Here is an 18808-nt window from a genome sequence, read left to right on the forward strand (position 1 = left end):
GCTCGGGTGCAGGCACATGTAGCCGATATACGCATGAAAACGCGAGAGAATGCAAAGTCTCGCGTTTTCATTCATTCGGTTGCAGGCACAAGTAGCAGGCGTAGGGCTGAATTTTCACCAAGCGTTTTTCCGCTTGCTGAAAATTTCAGCCCTAAGCCTCGTGTGGCATCAGCCTTAAATAGGTTTAAAATGGGCCCTGAAGTCCCCAGGCTGTTGTAGATATAATGATTATTCCATTGTAGGAAAAAAAACAATATTTGTTTTCATTTTGCTGCTTCTTATTGCTGTGAATTGTATCTCTGCAACAAGCTCATTCAAATTAATGCACAATGTCATATTGAGTTTAAAATAACTCACACCAGATCAGTATAAATAAAGAGGAAATGAAAATTTAAAAAGTTGTTAACAGTAATATCAAGAAGGAGAGAACCAAATTGATGATATGTTTTTTTTCGATAGTCCTTACTACATTCCACAAATAACAACAATAAAACTGAAAATAACCATTCTAGAATTTATACTTGCTAGATGTAAGTGTGAATCGACAGAGTGGCCATCACATTCTTTATCTGTACCCAAGTGGCTGAACCTCCTTTTGACCTTGTAGAGGTTTGGATACTCCAGAGGCTGAGTGTGAAGGCAGGTACTTTTAATGCTAAACAATTCAACTTCATGAGATCACATACATCCTCACCTATAAGTGGCTCTTTGCAGCCCTAACATGAGAGCAACCTAAGAAAAGGTTATCTCCCTATCTAATTTTAGAAATTCTGTGAAATGTTGAAGCTAACCAATAGGAAAATGTTTCTTGGTTGGCCTATAGTTCAGTACCAAGCTACTGGCGTTTTTATTTCGTCGCTAGTGAAGAACATGCTCTAAACTTATATAATAAGTCTATTTAATGCTTGAACTCCTCGTTAGTGCATAGCAATAAGGTGTGAACAGTGTTCTCACTTTACATATTACTTTACTTTTCAGTACCTTTTTTCCTTCCTTGAGGCATCTATATATGTGGTCCACTAAATGCTTTATGTAAAAATATTACAGTGTATTTTAGTTATTCAGTCATAATACCACTAAGATCCATATTATTTCTTGTGCCCAGATCCATATTTTCTCACAATTGTGCGAATTCAGGAGGTAACAGTAGGCAAAGGTCAAACTATTTTTATAGCTGAGGGAAAGATATATTTCACCAAGTTGTAACCACAATAAAGAACAGCTGTAACAAAGTCAGTGGAACAGAATTCTTATTGGCTTCTGATATACATTTTGTTTCTTGTATACCAAGGTAGAATCATTTATTTAGATCACTGTAAATTATGTTTATACATTGTACATATACATGTGCCTGAGAACTAGTTGGTCCATTGTATTTTTGGGAGCAAAATCACACGTAGATTGTATATATTTTAACCATGGCATTGGGTGCATTCATAAGATTTTTTTTTTTTGTAAAGGATAATCCAAATGAAGTGTAAACAAAATTTTAAAATTGTCATTTTTTTTTTATAATGTTTATTCACAAACTACCATTTTTACAGGTACTAATTTTAACTTTTCCAAAAATGCAATTTCCGTGACACATAAAAAAATGCAGCCCCCATTTTATCTTTCATAGATTTAGGAATTGTGTTCAAATAAGAAGTATAAAGCATTGTAAATGAACACTGCAATCAATTAATTTGAATGGCTTTTGGCTAATTATTAAAATAATAGCATTGCCTATAGATGATAGTGATTTTTGTTGCCCATTCTAAAAGAATGATAGTGGAAAGTCATGCAATTTTGTGACAGGCTGTTTGCTCAGAAAACCATGATGGAAATGGTTTTCTTACATACAGGTACTTATACATACTTGTATCAGCCCAAACACCTGTTGGATATATGTATGTTGATTTTTTTTTAATGTTACTGTTTTAAACAGGTTCCTTAAAACAATTAACAAGTGAAAGGGTTTCAGAATGGAAGATGATCTACCCCTGAGATATACTTTCACATTATGCCAAAACATATTATTTATTTCTTGGCTATGTATCGTTTTTCTATTATCCTGTCTGCCTGCATTCAGCAAATCTCCTCAGATCTCCATCTTGTCTTTCATATGTCACAAATTTAGAAAATTTACTTTCAAACCCACTTAATTGTTGGAAAATTATACAAAATTCTCAGGGGTTGGCTAAATGCACAGTAAAAAGAATTTAACACATTACCGGCTCAAAGCTTTATAGCTCCTAATGTGCCTAAAGAACCGGAATCTGTTATAACATTGGTTTTATTGTAGTTTTTTTAAGTGTGGCACTGTATAGAACAAATTAAATACAATAACTGTGACAAATCATCCATCATGTGACATTTAAGCTATGTACTAGTTCTCAAACCTGCATTTCAATTAAGTCTGTGCATTTCTTAAAAAGAAAAAAAATTACAGAGAGTAAAACATTGTCCCAAATGGCGAGCAGTGAAACAGAGCTGTTCCCAAATTCTGCGAAGTGCTGTGCTGCAAATTGTTCTTGCTCAGTACAATAAAACCTTGGTTACCTAACAGCTCCATGCTGCTTCTGAAACTACAGTGTCAAAACAGTATAGTTCAGTTACAGGCACAAAACCTTGGTAATACTGCATGTCTCACTGACACCTGAGGGATCTTTAATAAGGATGCGTTTTCCCCACTGTGTATAGTCTTAGATGTGACACACTAGCAGGATAAATCTGTATGGAATGCGTTGATCATATCTGTGCAAACCCGTGTACAATTTTCTGCAAATGATTTCTATCTGTGCCATTTTCCTTTTTGATGATTTTTTTAAAAGATTTTTACATGTGTATAAAGTGTACTAACCATTGTTTATAGCAGCCATATATTTAGAATTGTAACTTGGGTTAAAAAGTTCATCTTCTGTAATTTGTTTTTCTTTTTGTGCAAGAATATAGGTTCTCTGCGCTTGATCTGATGCTCGCAGAGTTTTGGGAAGAATTCATCATTGTCCTCTGAGTAAAGAAATAAAAACTCCACAGATAAGGCTCCAGGTATGTCTTTATGCATCTCTCACTTCTCTCGCTCACGCTGGTTGATATTGGACTCTTGGAATTATGTCCCTAGACTGTATTCTCCTCTGTTTTAAGAGCAAATGTTTCATGTATAGCAAAGTTTTTGTTTGTGCAGTCTAGACCTTCTTGAGATTACAGAAGCAGTCCAAGAAGCCTGTGTTACCTATTCCTACAGGCCAGAGACCATGACTTGAAAAGAAGGTTGCACATGTCTATGTCGGGGACTGGCACTAGGACTTACACATGGGCTAGCACAGCTGGCATCAACACCACCTATTGATGGCAAGTAGGCATGATGTAGGATGGGTAGTTGTAAGGAGAGCCGTCTCTGTATACTATGAAGAAAATAGAATAAACATTAATTTTATTAAAACAGCAAGTGTCTATGGAGATTTTTCAAAATAATTTTCTTTTGAATGTTTCTATGGATTTTTTCACTCTTGAAATTTAATTTAGTTACAGATCCTATAGGTCAGGTTTTTTTATGCTGGTAGCTAAAAGCTATGGTACAAATACTGCTCTAAACACATTAATCTATTACATTATTTTAACAAATGCTTTTTGTTTAATCCCAAATGATTTCAACAGAATCTCTACAACTTCTTTTCCCATGCATTTTAGTCCATTGAGATAGCGTAATGATCTTTCTATAGGTTTACTTAACTTTTTCTTCCTTTATTTATATCTTAGAGTTTTTAAACCCTATGTATGACCTCTTGAAAGCCTGCTTCAACAGCAACCATTTTAGGATGATGACTATATTGTATTCAGCACAAAATACTAGAACTATGTAGTACTGTGACAAAAGTGAGCAATGATCCCGCTAAAGTGCAAAAATCTGTGCTTTCAGACAAATAGTACCTTAACACAAGCAACTTGCAATGGTAGTAAAAGGAAGAAATTTGAGAATTTGAGCCAAAGTGGCTAAGCAAAATGTTTGTCTACATAATAATAAATGTATTTTTTATGCAATACCAATTCTATAGCAGAATAAATATATTCTTCCTAGAAAAAACAATTTATCATTCTACAATAGTGATACAATCTGAATCAAATAAATAATTGTGAGCCTCAGGCATTTTAGTGTTTTCTTTTGACAATACAAATTTGTAAATGAAACTGATGAAAGCAAAGAGTGTATGGTAGCTATTAGATACATTTGAGTATCTTCAAGAAGTGTTTTGGGCCACAAATATCAACACTGAAATGTGATTATCAGTGTTGTAATAACTAGGGCTATAGAGCACATTTTGTGAAAATTAAATCAATTTTATGCACCTGCACCTGAATATTGATATTTTTCTATGGGGTGCCGTTTGTCCAAAGTACATTTTGTCTTTAAAAATACATTCTATATACAAAAAGCAATCCCCAGTAAACAGAATTAAAGTGTGGATATAAACATTGGTAAAAAATATACAAAAGATATATTTCTAGTGAAGAATGAGAACAAAATCAATTTTTATATTATTATATTACAAACTGTAATATCAATTTTAACAAGCATTCTGTCTCACAAATGTATAACATCCATATAAAAAAACAGTTATGTGTAAAGTTACTTACAGAATGAATAATGTAAAACAAAACTTCAACAAAATATATAAAGCTAAATAGCATATTCCAGCTAGATTTTCAGGACAGAATAGATGCGTGTGACAGAAAGCAAGATTCTATAGCGCAGAATTCATTCTATTAACAAAATGAATACTCAGTTCCACAAAACTGATAAAATATCCATTCTGTGAAACAACACAAATTCCTGAACCAATAAGAAACAAGCATATTCATTATCCAATAATATGCAGGTTTTAACTGGAGTCAATTTACTGGTCTTCCCACTGTTTTAATTTTTCTATAAAGTATTCACAAACACACACACACAAGGATTTTTTTTGTTGGATTTGTTTAACAATATGAAACGCTGCCAGCTCTGCCCCACAAGGCTACATTATCCCTAGTGCTGAGGAGACTATCTGGCCTGCTATAGAGGGTTATAGGTTACCAGAAGGTCTTTCAAATGGATGAGGAATATAGTGCTGTACTGATGCTGCGCCACAACACTGATGTAATGATGTTTCTAGGCATTTTGTTCCTGATAATGAGCGTTTAAGAAAACAAAACAAAACAAAAAAACATTAATATGATAACTTGAGGCTATTCCTATTATTAATTTCCAGCCTAACCCATCATTATAATATGCCTAATATCCCCTCATTAACATACAAATCAATAAAACACAATGGGCCCGATTCACTAAAGTCAGAAATAAGGAGTGCTATTTATAGCATGCGTTAAAAATCTTATCACTTCTTATTTTTCGCTCGATTCACTAAAAGGACACTTGTCATAATTAAGAAGCGATGTTCTTGGCGTTATTTATCTTGCGACGACATATTTTCAAGCAACGTGCTGCGTAATATGTTGTGTGCTGCGTAATATATTGCTTGAAAATATGTCGTCGCAAGATAAATAACACCAAGAACATCGCTTCTTAATTATGACAAGTGTCCTTTTAGTGAATCGAGCGAAAAATAAGAAGTGATAAGATTTTTAACGCATGCTATAAATAGCACTCCTTATTTCGGACTTTAGTGAATCGGGCCCAATATCTTAATTCTATCATATTAACCATAGTAGCACATTAATCATATTTCAGCATAACTACTGGGTAAGGGGCTCCTCGGTAAAGTACAATACACCAGATATTTATAGTAGCAATGTAACTCAGTATATCTGAGATACACACCACATAAATACAGTATAAACCATCTAACTTAAGCTTCTCCCTCCAAGGATACCAGCTGATTCACATCATTACACTACAACATTAAATTTTGCAACTTTACATAATTTCCCTGCCGTAGTAGTGACTCTAAGGGGGGAATTTACAAAAGTGGAGATAGCCCTTTTTTGGAGTAAAAGTGGTGGAAAACACTTTCTCCAGATTCACAAACAGAAATCCGCCTATATTCCGACTCAACCGGCACTTTTCCGTTTATGGTGAAAGAAAGACAGTTTACAGACACTTTTGTGAATTTGTCGATTAAACAACATTTATACAATGTTTTAACAACATTTTTTCCCGACATAGCCACAAGCTTTCAGTGGCTTTTTGTGGCTACCCAGACTGGGCCTTTGTCAAAACAAGAGCAACTAAGCCCAACAGGAACACCAAAAGGAATAACCGTCCTGAGGCAGAGAGAAGGCGCAATATAGTCATCCCCTATGTAGCCGGAGTGTCGGAGAAACTCAGGAGAATTTTCAACAAACACCACATCCCTGTGTTTTTCAAACCTAGCAACACACTGAGACAAAAACTTGTACACCCAAAGGATCCAACACCAAAGGAAAAACAAAGCAATGTTGTATACGCAGTCCAGTGTAGCGAGGAGTGCACAGACCTTTACATTGGTGAGACAAAGCAACTGCTCTCTAAGCGAATGGCTCAGCATAGGAGGGCGAACACTACAGGCCAGGACTCTGCTGTCTTTCTACACCTAAAAGACAAGGGACACTCCTTTGAAAATAGCAATGTCCAAATTTTGGACAAAGAAGACCGCTGGTTTGAAAGAGGTGTAAAAGAGGCCATTCATGTCAAAGTGGAGAAACCATCCCTTAACAGAGGCGGGGGACTTCGACACCATCTGTCTGCTACATACAATGCTGTTCTAACATCTGTACCCCGGCAGTTTCAGAACTCTTCACACATCCATTCATGCAACTCTAACAAGTAACACCTGTTTGAAGAGTTGCATGATACTTTGGTAATCCTTTCAAAGTAACTCCACAGCATTCACACCTCTGCGAGTTTCAGATGTCACCTTTCTGAAGAGTTACATAGTGCCATTGTGATTGGATTAGTGGAAGAGTATATATGCTGAGGACTTCCCATACCAGTCAGTTGAACTGAAGAAGCTGCTCGGATGAGTAAGGAAACGTCTTCAATGATTACTAAACAAGTCCAGTTGCTTCAAATTTATTTATACTAGATAAGTAAAACACTGATTAAAAAAAGTTTAATTTATATCTTATATTTAAAAAGTTTGTACCTCACATTTGCATGATTATGCTAGTTTTAGCTTAATCAATGAGACAATAATAACATTTTGTTTGAATATATTGTAAACATTTTTATTAAAAGGAAAAGTAAAGCCTCCCAGGCAAATTTTTAGTTTTAGCAGCAGCAGTGCCCCCTCTTTAATCACTTCACTGACATTTGCCCTAACTTATCTGTGCCCCCATAGCATGTCCAGAACTACAGAGCTGCTTGACAGCGTTGGCCCCCACTTGTTCCCAGCAGCCATCTTGGTGATCAGCAAACAGCACATACACACTGGCACCCAAACTGCGATACTGGGGTGCAGGGTTGGACTGGCCCAACATGGCACTGGATAAAAACCCAGTGGGCCCTAGTCCTGTTGGGCCCCTTATCACCGGGCTTGTTGGTGTGGGGGCCGGATTGCTGCTGCCCAGTAATGAGTAGGGGCTAGAGAAGACGGTATTTAGACCCTTAAATCTTGTTACAGAAGTGGAATTACACAGAAATAGAAAACATTAGAAAGCCCAAATTGTCCTGAACAAAATGATGTATAGTTTTCCTATGCAAACTAAAATTACCCCTCAGGAAATGCCCCAAAGTGAAATGACAAATAGCATATGAAATGCAAAATCCTGCAGGTAAATTCCTTACCCCAAAGGCTTGTGTTTATGTGGGACTGGGTTTGATGGCACCGACAGATTTACTAAGAGCTAAAGGCAAATTCATAAAAAAAATGTTGGGAAAATGACCAATTCTGAAAACTGTTTAAAAGACAAATTCACAAAAGTGGAGATAGAGGTTTGTGAATTAGGTGGAAAATCCGACAAATCTATCTCCACTTTTATTTTGTCTCAATATCACCACTTTTGTGAATTCCCCCCTAAAACTTTGTAGATGACTGTTAGACTCCAATGTTTGGCTTGCTCCTATTGTTATGTAATATTGTACTAGTTAGATTACAGCAGTCTCTTAATAATGTGCTTATCTATAGTTTAACTACTACATTATGTAACCACAGGTAAAAAAATCCACTTTGGGCACACAACCCCCAACCCCAATAGCGGCTGCAAGGAGGAAGAAGGGGGTACACAGTGTGCATTACTCACAGAGTGAGGGTGAAGGCTGGCAGTGGTGGAGAAGTTGGTAACTGAGGTGAGGGGCTCCTGGGGTGGCAGCCCTGCTGGACCCCAGTGCAACACTACGCACACACATAATACATCATATAAATAAATGATGATCCCCCTAAAGTACCAATATGTAAATGATCCCTTTTGTTTGCACATAGTACTCATTTATGTTGTAGTTGAACTACAGCTAACTAGGATACTGCGCATAAGGCCTACACATCATACTATACAACCAGCCTGTCTGCATCAAATTCTGAAGTAGCTCACATGGCTACACATATTATGTAGTAGTTGAACTATAGCTAAGCAGATCATTAAGAGAGTGCTATCAGCTAACTGGTGCAATATTACGGCTAGGAGAAGGACTGATATTGGAGACTAACACTCATCTACAAAGCTTATTAGGGTCACAGTGGGAGAGTTATGCAAACTTGTGCAACTTCATATTGCTGTGAAAAGATATGAATCAGCTGGTATCCTTGGAGGGAGGAGCTTATGCTATATGTGTTTGTGCTCTACTCACTGGTGTATTTATAAGTCTCATATATAGTGAGTTACACTGCTACCATAAATATTTATTTGTATATTGTACTATACTGAGAGGCCCCCCCAGAGTTTTTTTTTTTTTTTAAATAATGCTATTAATATCTTATGTTTATTGACTTTTCAGGGGCCAGTATTTTGCCAGTCTAGCTAGTAAAATACCAGGCAAGGCTGTAGCCAGTATTGCGAATTTACCAGTCTACCTGTCATTCCACCTCCGGCCTACCCTCAACCTGCCCAAAATTCCTAATCAAGCCAGGTTGTTATTGCCCACACACACAAGGTTTCTGTTGCAATACTTTATAGAAACAATTCAAACAGTGGGAAGAAAAACCAGTAAATTAAAACTTGTTATTACTTGTTATTGGATAATACATTTGGATGTTATACATTTGCTTTTTAAAATTTACAGAATTGAGTTTGTTATTAATTTAGTTTGTAATTATATCCTTTTGTGCATAAAAGTGATTATTTTTACAGAAATATGTCTTTTGTATATTTGTTACCAGTGGATATGACCACACATTCATTCTGTGTACTGGGGATTGTCCTTTCTATACAGAATGTATTTTTGTAGACAAAATGTACTTTGCACAAACGGCACCCCATATTTTTCAACAAAATGTATGTCAAAAATCTGTTTACCTTCTAAAGCAATTATGTAGACAATGCAAAACTCACACATGGCACCTAGACAACATGAGTACTGATTATGTTGTATTGTATTGTAGCTGGGGTAGGTGTGAATAGTAAGAAAATGTGAGTTCTTTGGTTTTCTTTGCATTGATTGGTTTTTTTCTCCTCATGGGGGATGATTTTTCCATGAGCATGCAATTTCAAAAAAGAAAAAATCCTGCTGCAGAGGTTTTTTTTTTTTATAAAAGATGTAGAATTTTAAAATGAGAAAGAAACACAAACTCAAAAACATACACACCAAATGTTCCTTACTCTATCTATTTTTCTTATTAAATCCCATTTTTGTATTCTTTGTCAATATTGATACTTACTGCTCTGGAGAATTAATGTCTTCTATAGGATCTTTACTGGTTTTGGAAGATTCTATTGTATTCCATTGTGAAGAAGCTTTTTGATCATGGTGGTTTTTTAAAACTGCCTTCTCACCATCTGTAAGTAATAAAAAGCTTTACACTCACAGCTATACTATTAAGTAATATGAAATATTCAAAAAGTTTAAAATTGCCATACCAAACGAGTGTATAATGCAAACTGTATAATGCTCCAATTCCGTTGTTATTCAGACCATGGTAAATTGAAATATACAGCCATAAAGTTCACCATGAACTATTGAAATGCAAGTAAAGTGAGTTTTATTAGAGAGATGTGATGCATAAACATGTTCTGCATCTCCATGGGTCCTTCCTCAGGTGTTTAGTGTCAGAGCTTTAATTCTGTTACAGATTTATCAGGTGTAGAAAAGTTCAAGCAGGTGACTGTACTTATTTTAACCTAAGAAACAGACCAAAACCAAACCATGTTTCTCAAATATTCCTGAAGATAATACCACTCTACCTATCTCTGCTAAAATTCTGGTTCTTTCTTACAAATGTAAGGATGAGAGGAAGCTGCAAGGTTGAGCATGTGTGAAAAGGCTTCTGAAACAAGCACAAGCACCAGTTTAGAGATCATAAAGGCCTGGTGTTATAGCATACTAGTGGTGTTATATTTTTTGCAATCTAATTTGCTTCTTGTGCTTGCCTTAATAGATTACATTCCCCTGACCAAAAAATCAAGAGCAAAATCAAGACCAAGACTATTTATATATAACACATTCCTAAAGCTGGCCACACGTGGCGATTTTCGATTCTTTGCACGAAAGATCCACTGATGTTCAGGGCTGAATCGTCAGATATGGAGCTAGAAACAATAGGATTTCTACCTCCTTTTGCCAATTCAGCCCTGAAAGCAGATTTTGCTTAGGCGCCTTCTATGGCGCCCAATCAAAATCTTCTAACCGTACAATATTATCAGTGCGTGTATGGCCAGCTTTAGGTTTGTGAGTTTTGTTCACCATCATCTGGCTTCTGCTTTAAAACCCAATGAGTGAGCTTTAGCCTATAGGATAAACCCATGTACTGTAAATTTTTTTTTTTTTTTTTAAGAGTTTGGAATTCATTCACAGAATTCCTTTTCTTTATTTGTTCACCATCATGTGATTGTTACACAGTGCTCTATCACTGCAAAGCAAAGTATCATGGTATACATATTATGTTATAAAACAAATTTGTATTATGCAGGTAGCACAAAACATTGTGTGGTTAGTTAATTTCCACTAATTGCTAATCTAAGCCTTTAAAACTAAAGCTGTTGGGAATGTTACTGGTTCATCAGGCCTATGAAATTACTTAACAATAGCAGTTACGTTTTAAGGATATGGCACTGTCATTACTGAAAGTAATGGGTTATCAACATGTGCACACAACCACTATGGAGGCAGGGGTAAGGAAGTTAAGGTGGTTGGTGAGGGGGATATGGGTCAGGAATAGGAGTAGGTAAGTGCCATTGTGCCCCAGATATGTGCCTCTTCTGCCTACCCGTAATTCTGGCCCTAAACTCAAAATTGCATTGATACCCACTTAAAAAGTATTTTCACTCTCCCCTGTTCAATCTAAAAGCACATGAGCTGCTATCTACTCGAATCCCAGCACAATGCAAAATTATTGGACACAATAGATAAAGTGGTGCATAAACAGCATATCTCTCCCCAATCTTTTCAGATATCATTTTGAGTGCACATTTGTTCCCGTTTTCCATTGCTAATAAATAGATCAGAAAACAAACAGATTAACATATTTATTGCCCATTACCTTTATTGTCTGTGAAGTTTCGAATACTTAGAATATCATTCAGGTCCTGGTAATGGTTCTGTTTGATATATGTTGTTTTTTCTGGTGTATCCTGAAGCTGCATTGTGACCTCTTCAAGGTCTTTGTCCAGCTGTAAAATATATCAAAATGTGTCAGATCCACTTTAATATTAATTCTTAGCAAAGATACCCTATTAGCAATTCCTTCTACATTACAGGCAGTACATTTAATAAAAAAACTCAAAGCACACAGTGATATACAGTTAAATGGGTAGTTTATCCTTAAGTTAACTTTTAGTATGTTATAGAATACCCTAATTCTAGCAACTTAGCAATTGGTCTTAATTATTTTTTTTAATTTCTGGATTATTTTCCTTTCTCTTTTGCTTCTTTCTAGCTTTCAAATGAGGGTAACCGACCCCAGCAGGCAAACAAATGTTGCTCTGTAGGGCTACAATTTTATTCTTATTCTTATTTTGTATTCCTTATGTTTCTATTCAGTCTCCTATTTATATTTTAGTCTCTCGTGTCCACTGCCTAGTTGCTAAGGTAAACAAGGTCCTAGACAAGGCCTATAGATATCAATACTGTCATACTGTAGTGGAACTTGCTTTTTAAAAATTTTAGTGACAAACCTCCCTGTGGGACATTAGCCTGAAGGAATGTCCCGCCACATCAAATCCTGAGAAGATTTAAGAGATTTCTTACCCACTAAATGATTAGGAGGCTTAAAACTAGATTATGAACTCCTCTGTGCCAGTTACCTATAGACATGCAAACATATAATACATTTGAATAGGTAGATTCTAGGACTTAGTCAAAGCCATTTACCTAGCTAGGGGAACGTTTCCAAAATTGGGCACATTCAGGTTGTGTTACATGCACTTTAGAGTTCCTGATAAACTTTCTTATGAGAAAAATTTAATAAATAATCTAAACATATCTTCAGCTTTAATAAACCTGCATCTATATTTTAATGCTCAAATACGGTTGGGGATTAGTTATCTGTAATGAATAATGTATAGTAAGATATAAATTATTACATGTAAGTGCCAGATTAAGTACATCAAATTCTAGGACTAAATCTAATTTTCTGAAAAGTCTTATCATAAATATCTTTAATTAACTCATCTATGTTACTATACTTATTTAAAAAAAAAAAAAAAAAAAAAAAAGCTATTTTAATACAACTTGGGGCTCCTTTACAAACATATGTGCTGCACTCCATCAGTGCATTGACCCATAGCAACCACTTAACTATTAGCCTTGAAAAGTCTACTGCATAAAAGGACATTTGAATACATTTCTGGACACATTTACTAACATAGGTGTCGAACTGTACAAATCTAGGGCCTCCAACATGGGTTTGATGCCAAAAGTATCATATATAATGTATAAAGTACCATATTTAATTCCATTCCACTTCTTTCAAGGAATTAATATTTGAGTTTTCATGAGATAAACCATGCATGTGCATTTTCGACAAACGAGTGATGTCACAAAAAGACTTTTTAGTAGAAAAAAATAATTAAGTCAAAATGTAAATTGCTAGTACATACTACTTTCTGTTTCTAAATGCATGCACACATTAATAATTAAATCTAAGGCATACTGGTGCTGTGGATAAGGTAGGCTTAGCTACCTATTATTTAATCTAGCAAGAGATTGAGTATATTACTCAATAGTGCTTATTTTTATAGTGTGGCTTATTCAGTATTCTATTATATGCCAGGTTAAAATAATCTCCTATAATTAATTCTCTCTCTATAAGTAGAATTCATTTAGTTATTCGTTTTAGGAAGAAGTTTCTTTCTTATTCATTGGCACATACTTATTATAAAATACTATTTATGGAGTATAGTACGTCAGACATTATGCATACAATTGCATATTTGTCTTTAGTTATTTATGCTAGAGGTATAATCTACAGGGTATTATTATTAATTTTGATATGTGCATATAGTCCCTATGGTTTACTTTTTCTGTAGTACTGTCACTGCTACTTCTGTTATGTGTTAAACTCAGAGGCACTTTTACATGCAAAAAGTAGGTTACTAGATTCCTGATCAGCCAAAAGTCCCTGTATATGAAAATGAAACATTCCATAGCATAAATCACAAGCACTATTGCATATGAAGTGTTATGGGGAAATAGAAAATAGAAAATTTAGCAAAAATATCCTACAGCATAGTTACAGCTCAAGCCTGTAATTTCTTAAAGGACATGTCAACTCCAAAAACATGTACTTTCACTTTCGATTCAGCTCTTTTCTAGATGTCACTGCACTCCTCACATTTTCAACCCCTCCTCACCATCTACATTTGTAGCCAGTGCATGGGTATGAGTAGCAGGCCCCCTATTCTATTCTATTCTATTCACTCGCCCAGCACCTGATCTGGGAACTGGCACTTATATTGTAGTGTCACCCACTGTGACCTACAGCATTTATATTTGCCTATTTGTGTCTGTTAGTTACCCTCCCATATAGATTGTAAGCTCTACGGGGCAGGGACCTCCTTCCTCTTGTGTCCTCAACACTTAACTTATTGCTGCTGTATTTATCTGTATTTATTATTATACTTTGTATTTATCTATTATCTTAACAACCTGTTTGTATTAATGTTTTCTACTGTACAGCACTGCGTACATAAGTAGCGCTTTATAAATAAAGATATACATACTATTCTGGCATATAAACAAGATTTAGGGTGATACAACGCTTGCCTTAATAACAGTTTTCACAAAATGGTGCCTGCCTGCTTGCTGTGATTGTGTAATTCCAAGACTGAAGGAAACAAGATTTAGAATATTTGTATAGTGTAAGTGAAGTTTATCTTGCTTGACAAACACAATAGAAAATAATTTGGAATTATTTCTTATGATGACAGGTCCCATTTGAATTTGCTTTAAAAAGGTACATTGCAATAATGACACTAATCAACTAGACATTAATTAAAGTATTTTTGTTTTTCAGGTTCGTACTTTGTATATTGTTTTTTCCTAGCTTGTGGATATACTAGCCTAAATAATTAACACGCAGACACATCCTGTTTGGATCAGAAGGTTGATGTCTATTAAAAGCATTTCAAATTAAAGCAAAACATGGAATAACTGGTAAAAGGTAAAATAGTAATGTAAAGCATGGTTAGCAAAGGCTACCTTTTGCTATAGTCTGAAATCAGAAAAGATGAAGAACAAATGTAAAGAACATTACATTGCACCAAAAATTATTTTTCATTGAAAACTTTTCTACCTAAGGATTACATTCTTGTTGTTTTCTTGCAGAATTGCAGACTAGTTTGTAGTACAGGTATTGGACCCCTTATCCGGAAACCCGTTATCCAGAAAGCTCCGAATTACGGAAAGCCTGTCTCACATAGACTCCATTTTAATCAAATAATTTAGAATTTTAAAACTGATTTCCTTTTTCTCTGTAATAATAAAACTGTACCTTGTAATTGATCCCAACTAATATATAAATAATCCTTATTGGGTGCAAAACAATCCTGTTGGGTTTAATTAATGTTTTACTGATTTTTTTGTAGACTTAAGGTGTGGAGATCCAAATTACGGAAAGACCCCTTATCCGGAATACCCTTGATCCCGAGCATTCTGGATAATGGGTCCTATACCTGTACTATACACAAACAAATAGGTCAGTTTGCAGTGTGCGATTTTGACTAATCACACCAGATTGCAATTAAGCACAACCATGACTTTCCCATAATTTACAATTTTTTATTTTCAATTTTACAGAAATGTATAAAAATGGGTTTGTCACAATCCTGTAATATTTTGGTAAAGGCTGCAAATCATATGTTTCCATGCATTTCAAGTTTCTTGATCAATTGTAACTAGTGGAAAATATCAGAAAAAAACCCACAATTTTGAATTTTGAAGATACACTTCCAGAATGACTTCTATGGCATGGTTTAAAGGAGAAGGAAAGGCTAAGTCACTTGGGGGTGCCAAAATGTTAGGCACCCCCAAGTGACTTTAATCTTTTACCCCAGGCTGGTGCCCCTGTTAGGAGAAAACAGCACCAGCCCGGGGTACCTCGAGTGAGCACTTCCTTCTTCCTCTTTCTTCTGCCGGTGAAATCCCTGGGCCGGCACATGCGCATTAGAGTGAAAAGCCAACTTTGTTGTTAAAGTTCTCTCCGAACAGGGGCACCAGCCCGGGGTAAAAGGTAAGCGATTTAAGTCGCTTGGGGGTGCCTAACATTTTTTGGAATTTCAGTTGTTTGAGGGTTACTTGAATCACGTTTGACCACAATTTTTACTAAATCAGCCCCTTATAGTGAGTGTACACTTGTTGACTCAGATAAGCATTGTGATCTTTCTATATATGATAAGGTATAAAGTCTTGTTCTTGACCTTTACTTGCTGATTCCCAATCACTGCCACAATCAGCTGATTATAGATTACTGTTGCAGTCGCTGATGACTGGGCTTGCTTCTACAGAAACTATTAACATAAATTTATCACGCTTCCACAGGGAGTATGACCTGAAAACATGGTACTATGTTTACTTGCTTTCATGTAAATTTTGACTTTTTGTCTTTACTAAAATGCAGCTATTTGATCTTTAAAAAAATACTTTTGATTATATTCATGTTTGGGTTTATTTTTTTAATTTGCAAAGAAAAACCATGAAAAACCAAAATCATGAATTTGATTAGTCTGCCTTTTAGTATTAACACCCATGAAACAAAACCATATAAAAGAAAATATCACTAAATTATTGTTATAAAGTAATAAAAAGATTAAATGGCAAAAAGTTTGCCTATGTTATGTATGTGCATAATCTATGTTTTATAAAGTTATATGTTTTGAAGGAGGTCAGAATGTTGCAGCCTTAGTAAATATAGTGGGAGGAGATTAGGAAGCTAGTCTCTGTGTGTAAGTAATAAAGATGGTCAACTGTTAACAACCTGCCTGCATTACTGAACTGCATCAATGATATCACAGCTGACATCTAGCAACCCATAGTAATCAATTAGATTTGTGTTTTTAAACATTTGATTAATAAATTCTACCTGCTTATTCGTTGATATGGTACAACATTACAGCACCTATTTAGATATTCCCTACCCATGGAGAGCCAAACGGCTATCTTAGGATGCTGGGTAATGCATTTTATGTCTGGAATAAACTTCTGATGAAAAATTTTAATCAAGAAAATGTACCTCTGTGATTTTCATTCTTAAGCGGTGATTTTCTGACTGCAGTCCTTCTAACCGAGACGTGCTGGCTTGGTTCACGCTAGTTACTGACGTAGATGTTTTTGAGTCCTCTTTCTTTTGATTGTGTGTAAATTGAAATCTTCTGTTCTGAGTTGCTGCATCAGGATTTGTCCTCAGTGTTATTAGCTAGAAAGTAATAAGTGTATATTCTTTCAGAACTAAACTGTCACGCATCCTTGACTCAATGTTAATGTCATGTAACTGCGAGATTCATTACTACAAAAAATTTAATAATGATATATCTATAGACATATTCCATTCTCAGCTCTTAAATTAAATCTAGTGTTACTTAACAAGTATAGGGTCTTTTTTTCAGAATCTTGTTATCAAGAAAGCTCCTAAATATGTAAATTCTATTTCCTATAGTGTTCTGTTATAAAAAAAAAAGACTGACTTGCTCTTTCTCTGTAATAACAGGGCAATACCTTAAACAGCTTGGAAAGGGAGCATATACAGTCATGGTTCAAATTGTTGGCACCCCAGAAATTTTTCACAGAAAAGTATTGCAGTAACACATGTTTTGCTATACACATGTTTATTCCCTTTGTGTGTATTGGAACAGAACAAAAAAAATGGGAGGAAAGCAAATTGGGCATAATATCACACAAAACTCAAAAAATGGGCTGGACAAAATTATTGGCACCCTTTCAAAATTGTGGATAAATAAGATTGTTTCAAACATGTGATGCTCCTTTAAACTCACCTGGGGCAAGTAACAGGTGTGGGCAATATAAAAATCACACCTGAAAGCAGATAAAAAGGAGAGAAGTTCACTTAGTCTTTGCATTGTGTGTCTGTGTGTGCCACACTAAGCATGGACAACAGAAAGAGGAGAAGAGAACTGTCTGAGGACTTGAGAACCAAAATTGTGGAAAAATATCAACAATCTCAAGGTTACAAGTCCATCTCCAAAGATCTAGATTTGCCTTTGTCCACAGTACGCAACATTATCAAGAAGTTTCCAACCCATGGCACTGTAGCTAATCTTCCTGGGCGTGGATAGAAGTGAAAAATTGATGAAAGGTTGCAACGAAGGATAGTCCGAATGGTGGATAAGTAGCCCCAAACAAGTTCTAAAGAAATTCAATCTGTCCTGCAGGCTCAGGGAGCATTAGTGTCAGCGCGAACTATCCGTGGACTTTTATATGAAATTAAACGCTATGGCAGGAGACCCAGGACAACCCCACTGCTGACACAGATACATAAAAAAGCAAGACTACAGTTTGCCAAAATGTACTTGAGGAAGCCACAATCCTTCTGGGAAAACATCTTGTGGACAGATTAGACCAAGATAGAGCTTTTTGGTAAAGCACATCATTCTTCTGTTTACCAAAAACAGAATGAAGCCTACAAAGAAAAAAACACAGTACCTACAGTGAAATATGGTGGAGGTTCAATGATGTTTTGGGGTTGTTTTGCTGCCTCTGGCACTGGGTGCCTTGAATGTGTGCAAGGCATCATGAAATCTGAGGATTACCAAAGGATTTTGGGTCGCACTGTAGAGCCCAGTGTCAGAAAGCTGGGTTTGTATCAGAGATCTTGGGTCTTCCAGCAGGACAATGACCCCAAACATACGTCAAAAAGCACCCAAAAAATGGATGGCTACAAAGCGCTGGAGAGTTATGAAGTGGCCAGCAATGAGTCCAGATCTAAATCCCATTGAATATCTGTGGAGAGATCTTAAAATTGCTGTTGGGAAAAGGCACCCTTCCAATAAGAGAGACCTGGAGCAGTTTGCAAAGGAAGAGTGGTCCGAAATTCCCGGTGAGAGGTGTAAGAAGTTTATTGATGGTTATAGGAAGCGACTGATTTCAGTTATTTTTTCCAAAGGGTGTGCAACCAAATACAGCAAAATATAGCAAAACATGTGTTACTGCAATACTTTTCTGTGAGAAATATTAGATTTTTTTAAATTGTACCTCAATGATTCCCAGCCTACTACAAGCACACCTAGGACCATATTGCAGTAACAATGC

At 35.7% G+C, this 18808-nt stretch overlaps 1 protein-coding gene across 1 annotated transcript in view; it reads right to left on the reverse strand.

Annotated features, from left to right (window-relative positions):
- Positions 1-1501: 1501 nt before the first annotated feature.
- gabbr2 (gamma-aminobutyric acid (GABA) B receptor, 2) overlaps positions 1502-18808 on the reverse strand; it is a 349687-nt gene continuing 332380 nt past the window's right edge. The window contains exons 16-19 of the mRNA NM_001016007.3: positions 16776-16958; positions 11589-11718; positions 9771-9888; positions 1502-3386 (exon numbers count right to left, since the gene is read on the reverse strand). Coding sequence (NP_001016007.2) covers positions 3221-3386; positions 9771-9888; positions 11589-11718; positions 16776-16958 — 597 coding nt within the window. The 3' untranslated portion in view covers positions 1502-3220. The remainder of the gene's footprint in view (positions 3387-9770; positions 9889-11588; positions 11719-16775; positions 16959-18808) is intronic.

The sequence above is a fragment of the Xenopus tropicalis genome, chromosome 6, assembly GCF_000004195.4.
Source record: "Xenopus tropicalis strain Nigerian chromosome 6, UCB_Xtro_10.0, whole genome shotgun sequence".
Lineage (NCBI taxonomy): Eukaryota > Metazoa > Chordata > Amphibia > Anura > Pipidae > Xenopus > Xenopus tropicalis.